At 37.4% G+C, this 16,149-nt stretch overlaps 1 protein-coding gene across 2 annotated transcripts; it reads left to right on the top strand.

Moving 5' to 3' along the window:
• Positions 1-202: 202 nt before the first annotated feature.
• Eef1e1 (eukaryotic translation elongation factor 1 epsilon 1) lies at positions 203-15,555 on the top strand. Of its 2 annotated transcripts, none has more exons than XM_046453490.2 (4): positions 203-355; positions 2,945-3,145; positions 7,879-7,974; positions 14,907-15,555. In XM_046453490.2, exons 1-4 carry the CDS (start codon positions 269-271, stop codon positions 15,045-15,047), a joined length of 525 nt encoding a protein of 174 aa, XP_046309446.1. In that variant the 5' UTR covers positions 203-268; the 3' UTR covers positions 15,048-15,555. The 2 variants fall into 2 exon arrangements, with proteins under 2 accessions (XP_046309446.1, XP_046309447.1); XM_046453491.2 differs by lacking the exon at positions 14,907-15,555 and adding an exon at positions 9,506-10,324.
• Positions 15,556-16,149: the final 594 nt, after the last annotated feature.

Here is a 16,149-nt window from a genome sequence, read left to right as displayed (position 1 = left end):
GCGACTGCAGCAACCCAAGCTCGGATCTGCTGCTCGCTCTACCTGGAGGCGAAACTCGGGAATGGAAATTGGCCATCACCGCTTCACCGGTCCCTCATCCCTCCCTAGACCCCGCCCCTTCGTTTGGCCACGCCTCTTGCGCTCAGGCACGCCCTCACGCTCTCCTGCGCGTTCAGCCAATCACCGGTGACGCTTGCCTTCCGTCTCCGCCAATGCAGGAGGCCTTTGCTGTCCTGGTTCCACCCTTCTCAAGAGCTGGGGCCGGAAGATGGCGGCGGCCGCGGAGTTGAAGCTGCTGGAGAAGTCCCTGGGGCTGAGTAAGGGAAATAAGTACAGTGCCCAGGGCGAGAGACAGGTGAGCTGCAGAGGCGACGCGGAGGGGAAGGAGCGGACTGGAGCGGGGCCTGCCGAACCTGGCGGGGCCGGGCCGGCGGGGTTGGGATGCAGCTCCGCCGCTCCCACGTGTCTGCGTTCGAGCCGCGGGTCGGCTGGTCCTCGTAGGCTTCTGCCACTCTAGGTCCTGGAGGGACGAAGGGGAACCTGCTCAGGACGGGCTCGGCCTGAGCTTTATCTCCATCGACATTCTCAGCATCCCATTCAGCCATCACGAAACCATTTGAGGGAAGGCACAAAAGACCTTTCGATGGAGCAAGGTGGAGGCCAGCGTTCGCCTTCACTGGCTGCTCTTGGCGAAACTGCATCTTTGGTTAATTGCGCAACCACTCCGTCAGCGCAAACGGGGACCCGGTGGTACTGCACTGGGCCTGGGGAATTCTGCGTTGAATAAAGGGGACACGCCCCCTCCCCTCTGGAAGCTTGCTGTTTGGCTGGGTGGACAAACTTGGCAGTGATTTAAATTATAGTAGCGGAAAGTGCTACTTTGACGCGGCTATGGCCAAGGGAACCTGTGCTGGGGGCTTGGCTGGCCCTGGAGGATTCAGGGAAGGCTTTTTTTTTTTGAGGCCTGTAATCCCCAATTCGGTTTGCTTTGTGCAGAGAATGAGGGAAAGTTACAGAGTGTGAGACTGACTAATGAAGCATAAAGACTCAGATTTCCCAGGGTATTGAAAAGAACATTTGTGTTTTATGAAGGTCATTGTTTGCCGAGGAGCGAATGTATTACAGCAAAAAAAGTGCTGTAGAACACTACTTTGATGCATTCTGATGTTTCTGGCCCCTTTGAGGTTTTTCCAGACTAGTGTGTTTTGGCCTTAACTTTTTCTTTCCTTGGTTGATGTTAAATCTTGTCTCAAAAGTAGCAATATTTTAGTTTTTACATTTAAAATAACTCGAAGCCTGGTGAGGTTGTGACTTGCCTAAGATGGGCCCTCTGATTGGTGGCAGATTAGGCTAGGCATTGGCCCTAAGGTGGCCTGTTTTTTCTTTTTCCTCCTCCTGGTACCAATTCCTTGTGGTCAGCCACTTTTCAATATTGGTTTATATTTTTTAGAAAACACTGGGAACACTTAAACCTTTGTCACCTAGTATGAGAAGCAGTCAACAACAATTAAATGAAAGCACAGCAGATATGTACTAGTGGAACAAAACATTAGTGAAAAATGTGGAAGAGCAAGTTAATTATGACTTGAAGATGGGTTTTTACTCTTCCTGGAAAAGCTGGTGTTTAAGGAATTAGGTTTTGAAAGATGTGTGAAAACACTAAATTACGAAAGATTGGAAAGTCTAGAGCAATAAGTAAAATCAGTATGGGGAGTGGGTGCAATGCAAGGTAAACCCAAAATCATAGTTGAGGTCCAACTGTGAGGGCTTTCCAGTTCAAAGTGTGGTATTTTATTTTATTTTGATTAAAAAATTTTAGCACTGGGTAGCTATTGAAAGTTTCTGTTTATGTGTTTAGGGAAAGGGCTGGGCATAGCAGATAAGTTTCAGCAATTTTTTTTGATTAAGCAACTGGCAGCAAATAAACCAGAATTAAAGCTCTCTGCCACATACCCAAAATAATTTAAAACTGAAAACAGCCTAGGGATTAAGCTGTAGAAGAATGGTTCATTAAATTATGGTACATCAGGGATAGATGTGTAGCTCAGTGGTAGAGTAATGTTGAGACCCTGAATTCTATCCCTACCATTCCCCACCCCCAGGCTCCCAAAATGTACATTACCACATTGGAATATTACTTATGCAGCCATTAAAAGTAATTGCTTTGAAGATCATGAACTGTAAGATTGATGTGAAAATAGTATATGTTCCATATTTGCAACTACATAAGACTAGCAGTTGTATACTTCAGGTTATATAAAGAGAATGGACTTCTGAGCCAGTGGTATTTTATTTGAACCCTGACTCTGCCTTTATAAACCAAGTGACCTTTGTTCTTGTTCTTTTTTTTTTTTTTTTTAATTCTAAATTGATTTTATTTGAAAATAGGTCTTAGGTAAATGAAATGCATGTCACTCTCAGAAGTTGGTAGTTGCAAAGGCATAATCTTTTCCAGAATCAGGGAATGACAAAAATCAAAATTTTCTGGGACCAAAAGAGTGAATTAAGAGAAAGTTTTGGCTGTGAGATGTATGAAATAGTGACAAACATCACTTCCAGATTTTGGTTGCTGATACTGGTGCCACCCACTGTGGTCAGTTCCCCCATTGTGGTGATTATAGACATTTTTCATGAGGGAGTTGCCACGATGGAAGGAGCCCAAATCTCTGGGCTACACTCCAGTCACTTCAGACCTCAGTAGACTTTGCTTAAGTCAGAAATGAGCTTATATTGGGCAAGGTAAGAGTTTAGGTTTTGTTACTGCTGTATAATCTAATTTACCTGGATTAGCACTGTTTGATTAATCTGTATAGATAATCTTGATCTTAAAAACAAAGACTATGGGAAAACCAGCTGCATGATATAGTGATTACTGAGAATTTGTAGTCATGATTGATGGTCTTTATTTTTTTTAATTTATCTGAAGAATTTTTTTTTTTTTAAGATTCCAGTTCTTCAAACAAACAATGGTCCAAGCCTAACAGGATTGACTACCATAGCAACTCATCTAGTCAAAGAAGCCAACAAGGAGTATTTGCTGGGGAGTACTGCAGAAGAAAAAGCAACAGTTCAGCAGTGGCTGGAGTACAGGGTCACTCGAGTAGACAGACAGTCCAGTAAAGAGGATATCCACACGCTGTTGAAGGTATTGTGATTTGTTGGAATGCGTGGACTGTAATAAGCTGAAATCTCTCCCCTTGGGTTCCAGACCTGGGAACAGGCTGCCTTTACCTGTTCTCTTTTGCTTCAAGGTATGCAGACCTCCAACTCTTGGCTGCATTTGCCTGTTGCCTTTTAGCTCAAGGTAGCTTGTACCTGTTGTGACCTCTGCCTGAGCAGGCTGTTCTGTCTCTAGTTGGGGAGGTGAATGGACTACAGTGTGCTTTTTCACCATACGAGCACAGGAAAAGGAAAGGGTTGTTGTGTTTTTGTTTTGTTTGCAACTGTGGTGTTTCAAGATAGTGTTGTTAATTTTAAAGGCAGTCAATATTTGTTACAGAAATTTAGGAAATATAAGTAAGCAAATGTAAAACATTTTAAACAACCATTGTCCCATGATCGAGAGTGAACTATTATTAATGCTTGCGTTCAGTCATCAGGTCTTTATTAAATCCTTTTTATGGTCTTCCCATGCATGCAAGCATGCGGGACTTTTTAAAAAAGCGGGCCATTATTGGACACAGCAACCTGCTGTGGCTTATGTTCGCTCTCCGAGTGTTGGGAACATTGTTTCATGTCCGTGTGTGCTCTTTCCTTTTGATAACCTGTATGTTCCAGCACAAAGTTGTACCACAGTTTAAATTATCTACCCCCAGGTAGTTATCAGCTTGTTGGTAGATAATTGAACATGTTCCTATTTGTTTCATAGGCTAAATTCCTACAAGGGAGGTTGCTAGAAGAAAAGCCTTGCCTTCTTTTTCTTCTTCCTGAAAGTTGCCATTATTTTTTTCTACCTTTTTTTTTTTAATTGGTACATTGTAGTTGTACATAATGGTGGGATTTGCTGTCACATATTCATACATGCACATAATATAATAATATAATTTGGCTAATATCACTCCCCAGCAATTCCCACCTTCTTCTCTATCTCCCACTTCTTGGTCTCTTTCTTCCACTGATCTTCCTTAGATTTTCATGAGACATCTTCCCTTACCTTTCTTTTCCTTTTTCCTCTGTAGCTTCCACATATGAGAGAAAAAATGATTCTTGATCTTCTGAATTTCTTATTTCACTTAACACAGTGGTCTCAACTTACATCCATTTTCTTGCAAATGACATAATTTCATTTTTCTTTATGACTGAATAAAACTCCATTGTGTACATATACCTCATTTTCTTTATCCATTTATCCACTGATGGACACTTAGGCTGGTTCCAGTTTAGCTATTGTGAATTGTGCTTCTATAAACATGGGTATGCATATTATCTGACTTTAATTCTTTAGGATAAATACTGAGGAGTGGTGTAGCTGGGTCATATGGTGGTTCCATGCCTCGTCTTTTTTGAGGAAACTCCATACTGATTTTCATAGTGGTTGTACTAATTTACAATCCCACCAACAGTGTAAAGATGTTCCTTTTTCTCCACATCCTCTCCAGCATTTTTTGTTGTTTGTATTCTTGATAATTGCCATTCTTACTGCTGTGATATAAATAGTGTAGGTTTGATTTGCCTTTCTGTAGTTGCTAATGATGCTGAACATTTTCTTGTATATTTGTTGACTATTTGTATTTATTTTTTTGAGAAGTGTCTATTTAATTAATTGGCCCTTTATTAATTGGGTTGTTTTTTGAGTTATTTATATATTCTAGATATTAATCCTTTGTCAGCTAGCAACGTTATTGTTCCTTGCTGTAGGTTCTCTCTTCAGATTCTAAATTGTTTACTTTGCTGCGCAGAAGCTTTTTAATTTGATGCCATTCCATTTATTAACTCTTGGCATTATTTCCTGAGCTTTAGGGGGTCATATTGAGAAAGTTGTTGCCTGTGCCTATATGTTGGAGTGTCGACCCTGTATTTTCTCCCAGGAGTTGCATAATTTCTGATCTAATTCCTAGGTTTTAGTTCCATTTTGACTTGCTTTTTGTGCAGGATAAGAATTAAGGGTCTAGTCTTTTTCTTCAACATATGTATATCCAGTTTTCCCCTATTTGCTTACCAAAAAAAAAGAAAAAGAAAAAGATCTTTTTTAAGGCTACATGGTTCCTGTGGACTCCAGAACAGTGTAATCTTACAATATGTCAGTATATGAAGTGGCCTCTTCCACAAAACAACATCGGTATTTTCCTTTTTCTCCATCACCTCCCCAATTACATTACTAAAACAAGCAAGCCAAAAAATGATTTCCCTGTTGACATTGTGTTCTTTGTTTTCATAAGACTTTGTTGTGGCATTTTTTCATAATGCTCATGAACCATTTTTATTTCTAAAAGTTTACTTGTATGTATTCTTTAACCATGTTTGTACTGGGCTACCTTATTATTTAATTTTTAAATCTTTTGCTCTTTGGATATTAAGAAAAGATTTAATTCTTAATTGTCAAATTTCCATTTTGGTGCTAAAACCACAGCTCTTAAGAGTAAATGCCTTATAAGTAAGGTAATATTTTTTTTTAAAAAAAATTGTGAAATACTAACATTGTTTGACTCTAGATGAATGATACATATAGTTGTCTATTGTGTTTTTTCAACTTTCGATTGTATGATGTTTAAAAGTTTAATAATAGCTGGGAAGAAAAGAAAAATCAGTTGGATTTCTAGAGGAAATATTTTAGCAGGTTTGGCAATAGCATCAGAAAGACTTGTTTTTAAAAATGAAGAAATGTTAGACATTTCCCTTCTTTGACTATTTCAAGTGTGAAATTCTGTTTGATAGGAAACCTTTTATGTCACTAATCAGGAAAGTATTTCCTATTCATAGTTTATGAAAACTACATTTAAGACTATCTTCATAGCTAAAATATATTTATGAATTCTGATTTTAGTCACAAAAAATAGTTTTTGATGTTCAAAGTTCAATCTTATATCCAATGACAAAAAGGTAAAAAAGCTACCCACACTGGGAGAAAATATCTGAAAATTATGTATCTGATAAGTTGTGAATATTTAGTATACAAAAAAAACCAACTCAACAAAAAACTAATAACTTGATTTTAAAATGTGCAAAAGACTTGAGTAAACATTTCCAAAGACTATATGCTAATGCTAATAAGTATTTGAAAAGATGCTGAAATTATAATCACTGATTGAAGTGAAGATCAACTCACAATAAGATACCATCTTCCATTCATTAGGATGGCTGCCACCCACCAAAACAAATCCATTAAAAAAAAGCCAGAAAATAACAAGGGTTGGCAAAGATGTGAAAAATTGTAACTGATACACTGTCGGTGAGAATATTAAAAAAAAAAAAATGCAGCTGTTAGCAAAAAAACAGGACAGCACTTACTCAAGACATTCATAGAGTTGCTCTGTGATCTAGCAATCCCGCTTCTTGGTTTATACCCAGAAGAATTCAGCATTGCCTTGAAGAGAGATTTACACTTGCATTCATAGCAGCATTGTTCAAACAGCTAGGGCAGGGTAGACAACCCATGTGTCTGTTGTGTCAATAGACAAACAAAATATGGTGTATACATACATGTATACTTCAGCCATTTAAAAAGAAGACAGTTTTGATGCATGTTATAACATGGATGAACTTTGACATTGTACAAGTGAAATAAAGCCAGTCACAGAAGTATAACTACCCCATGACTCCACTTATGAGGTATCTGGGGTAGTTGGTCACAGAACAAAGTTGAATGGTGGTTGCCAGGCTTGGAGGGGAGAGTAATGGAGAATTGTTTAATGGGTCATAGAGTTCTAGTTTTGCAAGGTGAAAAAGTTTGTAGATTGGTTATGTAGCAGTGTAAACAACTGTAAACCCTACTGAAGTGTATGCTTAAAAATAGTTGGTAAATTTTGTGTTATATGTAATGTATTCCAATTAAAGTTTTAAAAATGTATGTGTATGCATAAAGTACACATACATATACACAAATGTACTGCAAAACCCAGTAACTTGGAATTCTCAACTTTTTTTTTTTGTACTGGGGATTGAGCTATATCCCCAACTCTTTTTTAATTTAAATTTAGGATTAAACTCAAGGGCACTTCATCTCTGAGCTGCTGGCTGAGCGATTTCCCCCATTCTTTTTTCAGATTTTTTATTTTGAGACAGGATCTCTGTAGTCTGCTGAGGGTCTCACTAAATTGTCAAGGCTGACCTTGAACCTGGGATCCTCCTTGCTCAAATTCCTGGGTTTCCTGATTGCAGGTGTGGGCCACCATGCATGGCCATTCTTAGCCCTTTTTATTTATACGTTGAGGCAGGTCTTGCTAAGTTGCCCAGGCTGACCTCGAATTTTTGAACCCCTTATCTTAGCCTCCCAAATTATTGGGGTTGCATCTTAAACCACTATGCCCAGCAAAAAGGTAGAAATTGTTCAGAAGTCTATCATTTTCTAATGTTTTTTAAATATTCTTTCATTTTTTAATGTTCTTTAAAATCAAACAAGATTAATAATGTTCATTCTGTGTTTTTAAATGAGGTGACTGGAGTCTAATTGTGATTTTGAATGAATTTTTTTTCTTAATATCGAAGATTAATTTTAACTTATTAATTTATTGAATTTATTAATAAATAAATAAATTTATCAATCAGTGACATAGCATTTGTTTCATTTGCATGTGCAAAGCCCTGAGTTCCTTCCCCACCACTGAAAGAATAAATGAATGAATGAGTAAATTTATTAAATATCAGTATTTAATTTCTGATAGCCATCTAAATGTTTTCAAGTTAATACTGTTCATTAATGTTTTACTGTTTTTTTTCTAGGATCTGAATTTGTATCTTGAAGATAAAGTCTACCTTACAGGATATAACTTTACTTTAGCAGATATTCTACTGTACTATGGACTTCATCGCTTTATAGTGAGTATCTGGATACTTTCTGGTTTATTTTCTGTAAAGTTCAGAATATTTTTTGAGATTTGTCTTAAATTTAATCAGATTTGTATTTTCAACTATCAAATAAAAATGAAAGGAGTTTTTTTTTTTTTAATACAAGGTGTGCTGTACAAAAATTTTCCTTTTACAGAGACAGAAACTAGCTTAGGAATTTTGAGTGATTTGTCAAAGGCACAGAACTCATTTTTTGAAGGGCCAAGACAAACCTCAGTCTCCTGAATCAAGTATCTTCTTAGTGTGTGGGGAAACTCTTTGTAAACTAAAGGAGACTGTAATAATGTATGATACAGTTATATTCAGCCCCCTACTTCTGCAGGTTCCATGTCTGCAGATTCAACAAACTGCAGATTGAAAAGGCTCTTTTAAAAAATGGCATCTGTACTTAACTTGTACTGACTTTTTCTGGTGTTCATTCCCCAATCTAGTATCATATGTAGCATCTATACTGTATTGAGTGCATTACTAACCTAGAGGTGATTTAAAGGACACCAGGAGGGTTGTGTGGAGTCTATACTTAACCTGTACTGTGTTATGTGAAACTGTGGATTTCGGTGTCCTGGAACCAGTCCCCTGCAGATACCAGTAGACTACTGTATTCTTAATCTCCCTACTCAATCTATAATCCCATAATTTGGATTTACTTCACCTTATTAAAAATTGTTCCTCAAACATTCCTAAGTAATTGTATTCTATAATAGTATTATTTCAATAGGCTAGTTTGATCCTTAATTTAGCATAAAACTCCCTGTTGTTATGATTGTATTTAAATTATTTCCTGAGAGCCTACTGTGTGCCCACCAGAGAGGGATATTAAAAAAAACCTATAAACTCAATTTTCAAGGAATTATTAATCTCATTGAAAAAATAAGACTTTTACATGAAAACAGTTAATTAGAGAAAACAGAATCTAGTGATAACTCCTGATCAGAATATAATTTGATCATTTAAAGAGACAAGTAAAGTAGGATGAAGAATCATAAAGAATACATTCAGAGTTTGGATAACCATGACTATCCAGAGGAATTTTCACTGTTTAGAAAGCATATAAGTTGGACTGTAAATATTGCTTGTAAGTAGTACGACCATATGATTTTTCATCCAAAACACTTGGGCCATGAAAGAAAGCCTACCAGTCACTACGCAGGATTACAGTCACTAGCAGGAATGAAATGGGATGAACAGTCCCCATACTTACAAGGAATATGGCTCAATTTTAAGCAAAATAGGAGACCAGGGAGGATCCTGTCGTTTCTCTTTGTGCCCCTCCTGGCTTTTGGCCCAGTTCCTTGTACAGCTCTGGGCTTTTGAGATTAGCAATATTTCACAGTCTGTATCTATTTGTAAAGTATTTTAGGTTGTATATCTGTAGTGAAATGTAATCTTTAGTTATGTTCTTCAGTATCACTAAATCATAGTAATTTTATTTGAATGTGAAGAAAATGTAGTTGGAGCTGAAATACATTGATCACACCAGCCTCTTTTTATTCCGTTCTAGGTTCAATATATTTTAGTAGCTTTTTGAATTTAGAATGATGACATGGCACCTACCTCATTTCAAAACGGAAAAAAAAGCCTCCAAGGTAAAGAGGATTTGCTGTGAAGTATCTAAGCATCTCTCTCCTGGTGGCAAACCTAGTCTTTCAGCTTGGGGAGTCCAGAACTTGGCTTGAGCGAGCCTGTGCTACTGACTGTGGTTACTTTAAAAGCTTAATCTTAGGAAAAATTGTGGTGACTGCCAGCAGCTAGTGAGCATCTATCAGGACTCAGGGTCTGGCTTCCTGCAGCACTGAGCTGTCATTAAAGAGGAGAACGTGTCTCATGTAATTAAAAAAATAAATAGATGAGAATGAGGTGTAACTCTTGCAAACCAAGTATATATTTATACACATACTCTTCCTGTCTACTGGCTTATGCAGGTCATGTGGCAGGAAAAGTGTGGGAGACCAACCTTGCACGTGACTGAGTCACACTCCCCTGCTGGGTACTGAGGTGCTCAGTCACAGAAATGTGGCAGAGCTTTCCCCACCCTTCTTGGGTTTTAGGGTCAGTGTCTCATGCATGGGTGTGTCTTGCTACAGCTACGCTCACCTGTTCCTTTGTAATATAACCCCTTACCCTGTTTAGGATAGAATCTTCCATGGAAGTGCATTGTGTGTGTCCCCTGCTCTTACTGTACCTTTGAGTGTGGCCTACCCAAATGTCAGTCAACCTGACAGTGGACATCATGAAGATAGACTCAGCCCCCTCAAACCTGACCCCTGGCCTCATTTGAAAAGCTTCTCCTCAATAAAAGGGGTCAGCGCGTGCTCTCTCTCTCTTCCTGCAGACCCTTAAGGTCAGAGAAGCCATCACAGTGACCCCAAAGAAAAAGGTATTTGTGTCTCTTGTGTGGATATTTTGCGCAGCCCAGTTAGCCCAGTTTTCCTGGAGTGACCCCTGAGCCTTTTAGTCACGAGAACAGAACCCCGGCAGGAAAGGAAGGGCTCTGAAAGGGCAGCAGCTTGCATGGCCTTTCTTTGCCAGTAAAGTAAACACCGTCAGAATCCCAGAATGCAAAATATTCTTAGGCCCAGCAGCAAAGTTATTTAATTATGAGTCTGAGTGCCCTGGAGGGCATTGGGTTTTCAGACAGGTTAGGAGTGTTTCCTCTAGTTCTGCATATTGATTGACATTGGGGTTACTTTAGCTATATTTTAACCATCTGTACTTATTTATATTTCTTATTTTTGGATGCACATCCTTTTTATATATGGTGTTGAGGATTTATGATTAAAGATGTTATGCCCTTTCAAAATGACTTTGAGTGGAATACTACCTATGTCATCCTGCTGACCATCTCTTTGGGTTCAAACCGTGGGTCCCAGCATCTCTCTCACCACAGTCCAAGTATAGGCAGAATACTCCGAGATCTAAAGACCTTCTTAAAGAACAGGCCTCACAGACTAAAATCTACACACAACAGGATTGCTGTGTGGTGTTGAATAACATCCCTGTTAAATTGGGCATAAATATACACAGGTGAGAAAAAAAGTGATTGCTAGGTATTAATTCAGAGAGATACAAAGTCTGGATTGGCCACCTGCTCATAGTCATCAGGTTCTTCAGCTTTGTTTGCTTTGGCAGTATATATATTTTTGCCCTTACTTATTGTGCCTGTATCGTAAAATAGATCATGTAATTGAAATTGTTGGTGTAGATTAGAAAATGTGCCTTATTTTTTCACATTGTTAAATCTTGATACGTAATCAGCATAGTGTACAAAACAGCAGTCATCAGTGATACCTCTGTATTTTGTTTCATTGTGAGCCCAGTCTTGGTTGGCTGAGATACTCCAAGATCTGATCTGTCCTAATCCCTCTGAGGAATATTATATTGTGCCTTCTTTGTTTCAGTGTCCCTCATTGTGGCTGTTGATAACACCAGTGACTCACTGCTTTCTTCCAGTGATCTCACCAGTAGATAGTAGTCCCTGTGGACAGACTGTTAATAAGATGATTGAAATCCTTTGTAATGTTCTGTGCTGCTTGACTATAAGATTGTTATCAGCTGAAGTACATTTCTTCCGAAGTTTGGAACACGAGCAGAGTATATGATTCTTTAAAAGAAAAGTAAAATAGCTACAAAATAGTCTAGGAACACCGGCCCTAAAGAATGTCCCAAAGGCCTCCTGGTGCCAGTTGGAGGGGAGCAGATCAGTCTTGCACACTGATCTGGAAGGGTTCACTTCAAGTGTGTCTTACATGTCTTCATGGAAAATTAGTGATTCAGAATATTATCTGTTTGGCTGTAAGGTTTAAAGTAATTAGAGTGCCAGTATAAACAGAGAGGAAGAGCAGGGAGAAGGAGCCAGGCACAGCTAGACACACTGATATGTAGACCAGCACGAAGCAGGAAATTGTTCTAGGTAACTAGAACAATTGCATGCTGTTTCCTGTTATAAGAAAGGAAAAAATTGTTAGCTAAAGAGGGGTAACAGAAAATCAAAGTGAAGCAGCCCAGGGGATTCCATCAAAAATGTTCTAAAAAAAAAGTACATTTGGAAAGGGAAAGTTGTTTTGTTTGTTTGTTTACAGTAATTGCATATGTAAAATGTCTGCCCAAGGAGGAGAGGTAACTGATTGAGGTTGATCATCATTTTCTCAGACTAGCAGGGACAAGTTCCAAAGTTTAAAAGAAAGTTAAAGTGGAACCCTGATCCTTTCAGAAAAGCTCTGTGTATCTAGCATAACTTTGTGAGGAAAAATGAGTAAATTTACACTCCTTAAAGTAAATCAACTAAAAATATCGTAAAATAGATCATGTAATTGAAATTGTTAGTGTAGATTAGAAAATGTTACAAGCTTTCGAAGGTCTTAGAATAAAAATTACTTTGTGTGGGTGTGTTTATAGTCCTTACATTAGAGACTCTGTAAGGTTTTTTTGTTTTTTGTTTTTGTTGTGTGTGGGTTGTTTTTTTTTTTTATGGTGGTGGTGCTGGCAATTGAACTCAGGGCCTTGTGCATGTGAGGCAAGCACTCTACCAACTGAGTTATATCTCCAGCCCCATTAGAGACTCTGAATATGAAATTTTTAAGTTGGAGAATATTTATTTTGCTGCGTATTGAATGTTGTTCTCGTTTTAAATAATAGGTCTGCTAGCAACATATGCCAGTATTCTGTTTAAGCAAATGTCATTCTAAAATATTACTATTCGCTGTCTATTGCCCTTTTCACTTGGTTCAAAATCTAGGTGCACAATTTGAACATAAATCAAACAATTATTAGAACTTTATTGGCAATGCTTTACTCTCTGTGTATTTTAGTACACAGAATACTAAAAAAATAGCATCTCACAAAATGGCTACATGGAGACTTTAAAATGAAAAAGCTCTGAACTAAAATTTAAAGAAGTCAGAATTCAGCCGACTGATTCGAAGTCGAAATGCAGTAAAAGTTACTTCTGTTTGCTTCAACTATCAGCCAAAGAAGTTTGCTAAAGTTGATTTTAAATTCTATTCATCTGTTCCCCCTCCCCTGTGGGTTGAGCCATTCATCCTTCCTTCCCCCCAAGATGGACTCTTGCTGTGTTCCCTGGGCTGGCCTCCAGCTCTCAATCCTATTGCCTCTGTCTCCTGACTGGCTGGGTTTATACCAGGCTTGCATCACTGTGCCTGGCTCATTCATTCAGTTTCTTGTAAGAAAACTCAGACCCATATCCTGTTAGATTTAGATTTGCAGCTGTGTTTTCTACTGATTAAGGTTTTTATTTATTTGAAGTCTCTGGTAAAATTTACATGTCATAAAGCTTTGGATAAGGACTAAAAATTTAGCTCTTTACAAAATAGTTTTTAAAATATTTCAAAATACAGACTAACACTCAAGATTGTTCCACACATGATTGCCTAAGTGCCTTCTATAAAAATGCACCAGGCAGGTGTTTTCTTTTGACTTGAACATGAATTCTATTTTAATAAAAATTAACTTTTATATTAAAAAAAAGATATCCTTGACCAGACTTCTTGACTAATATGTTAGCTTTTTGTTTTTGGGTCATGGACTTACTACTATATTGTTGATGAAACATGTATAGTAACATCTCCTTAGTGTCAGGGCACCTCAAGCAAGATGAACAGACTTTTATAATTTGCTACAGCCACCTGTGTGTAGGACTTCAGTGTGTATTGCTGAAACCTGAAACTCACTTGAAGTAAGCTGAGCCACAAATGAGTTCAGTTACTCGTTTATTGAAAAAATACTACCTTTTTATTGTTAATATTAATTTGCATTCTGTAATAAGTTTTGAATAGTGAAGTGATTTGTATTTCAATTTTATTGGTTCAGTCACTTAGCAAAACATTTACTTGCAGCATAAGTATATGCTAAATTGTGAAAAGCCACAGGACTCTATCTTACTAAAAGTATCTCCAATAATAGAACCTCTGATGGGTTTGACTCCCTCTTGTCTTGACTGGGTTTTTTGTTTGTTCATTTTCTTTGCGCTGTGGAGATTTTGGAATATCTGTTAAATAAATGTTGAATCAACAAAGGAGAAGGAATCATACTACCAGTGCATACTACCACCCTGCTGGCTTTCTTTTTACCTGATGACTCTTAATAATTCCAAACTTTGTCTTAGAAGAGTCCTAAGAGTTATCTACTTTGAATTTGAGTCTAGTGGAATGATAGGCACCTATAGTTTTCATTGCATCTTTCTATAGCCACATCTCTGGGTACTCATAGCTTGAGAGTAACAGGTGTGAACTGCTACATCCACAAGAGTTCAGCTTTATTGCAGACAAAATGCAGAAGGTATGTTGTTCTTGTGTTTTTACTTGGTGTCTTTCTCTAATTCTTCTGTTAAACAATAATCTCTTGAAATTAAGTGGGTCATTGTCTTGAGTGAGGTTTTTCCTCAGCTGAGTAGTGAGGCGGTAATATTATACATTATACAGCCATTTTAATGTGTGTGAATATATGATTGTTTTCTTTAACACAATGTTCGCTTGTTAAACATGTTGATATTTGTGAACCTCTCCATCTTTTGAGTTTTACTGAAAAAATGTTGGAGAAAGAATTATGTCTTAGTGTTTCAGAAGCTGTTATCTTCCCTGTCCCATCTTCTTTTCCAGTAAAGTAAAAAACTTTGGGTGCCTCCCAGCCCTGGATTCATATAAATTTTGCATTTGTGGAATATGTGATATTTCATTAGAAAGCACATCTGGTTTTGAACTAAACATAAACACATTTAATAAATGGATAGCTTTCCCAAGTGGCTAAATACATTAGATTTTGAGGGAGAACTCTTGTTTTTTTTCTGACATTTTTTTTTCTTCTTTCTAATTTCTAAGAAGTATCTCATGATATTGATAGCTGTGCTTATGGCTGTATTATGTATGTGTGTTTTTAATCCTACTTAGGTTGACCTGACAGTTCAAGAAAAGGAGAAATATCTCAATGTGTCTCGCTGGTTTTGTCACATTCAGCATTACCCAGGCGTCAGGCAACATCTGTCTAGTGTTGTCTTCATCAAGAACAGACTATACACTAACTCCCACTAGAAGTCACCATGCCACACACGGCGTGATTAAAATGTTTTAAATGGAAAGTGCGTCTGGACCATAGTACTAATGTAAATTGATATGCTGTCATTGTTTATTTGTTGAAGTTGGTAGAATTTTTGAAGTATAAACCTGTGTCTGAATGTTTTATTTGTTCTTTAGTTGAAGTTTTGCAAATTTTTATGTAAAAAAATTCAACTGCTGTCCAAAAAAAAAGGTGAAATCAAGTTATAAATTACCTGGTTTTTAAAAGATCAAATTTATTTTAATAAAGTTGCAAATCAGTGGCTTAATCTTTAAAAAAAAAAAAGGTAGTACTTTCAATGGTTGATGTATTTGGCTATTTATTAACCTCTCTTTCATATTTTAAAATTCTTTTTCCTATGGATATTTACCATACTTTGTCTATTAAAAACTGTGATAACTTATACTAAGGATTGAGAAAGGGAAGACATGTATTTGTTTTAAATATTTATGTGAGCTAGTAAACATGGCTGAAAAACTCCCATTTTGTTTGTTCATTCTTTCCTGTAGTCGGTATTCATTGGGGTGAAACTAACTACTGAGCTGCCCTTAAGGGAACTGGAATAAGATACATTCTTCTTGAGTTAACGATTTTGTTCTGTTGTTGGGTTCACTGGAATATGCAGTGGCTAAAAGAGATGGGAAATTCTTACTATCCCTCTCATTTTGGACTTAAAATTACTAAATTTTTTCTAAATAGAAAGCCAGCTCTCTTAGAATCAAAGCTGCTATTGAAGCACTGTGTGAAGAAGAGATGTTTTAATGGATCTATAAATTTTATGGCTTTTACTAGCTGAGTAAATAGCAATCAGTCTTTCCAAAGAAAGCTCTTTATCTTTCCAAATAAGAAAAGCAGAGTCTTTGGGTCCTTTTCTGGTTAATACTGTGCATAGTTTGGTGCTGACCCCAGGCCTGACTTGTATACGATTCAGAGTTCCAATGGGAAGAGCAGGTACTTAAGAAAATGTACAGCGCTTCAGTCGAGTCCTTTTTTTATCAGATTCTAACTGTATGATTTTAAGCAAAGCAGTGAACCTTATTTCTTAGTCTGTAAAAATAAACATGTAAAAATGAATAT

This window comes from Marmota monax, unplaced genomic scaffold (genome assembly GCF_021218885.2).
Source record: "Marmota monax isolate L192 unplaced genomic scaffold, Marmota_monax_Labrador192_F-V1.1 WCK01_AAM20220418_F8-fsc00029, whole genome shotgun sequence".
NCBI classification, from domain to species: Eukaryota; Metazoa; Chordata; class Mammalia; order Rodentia; family Sciuridae; genus Marmota; species Marmota monax.
Note: the sequence above shows the minus strand (reverse complement) of the source record. Positions and strands in the feature narration are given on the sequence as shown.

What these genes read in the sequence shown, in the direction of transcription:
- Eef1e1 (XM_046453490.2), top strand. Translation starts at nt 269, where the DNA reads ATGGCGGCGGCCGCGGAGTTGAAGCTGCTGGAGAAGTCCCTGGGGCTG. An exon ending in ATATCCACACGCTGTTGAAG is followed by an intron (nt 3,146 to 7,878) that starts GTATTGTGATTT and finishes TTTTTTTTCTAG; the next exon opens with GATCTGAATTTGTATCTTGA. An exon ending in ATGGACTTCATCGCTTTATA is followed by an intron (nt 7,975 to 14,906) that starts GTGAGTATCTGG and finishes AATCCTACTTAG; the next exon opens with GTTGACCTGACAGTTCAAGA.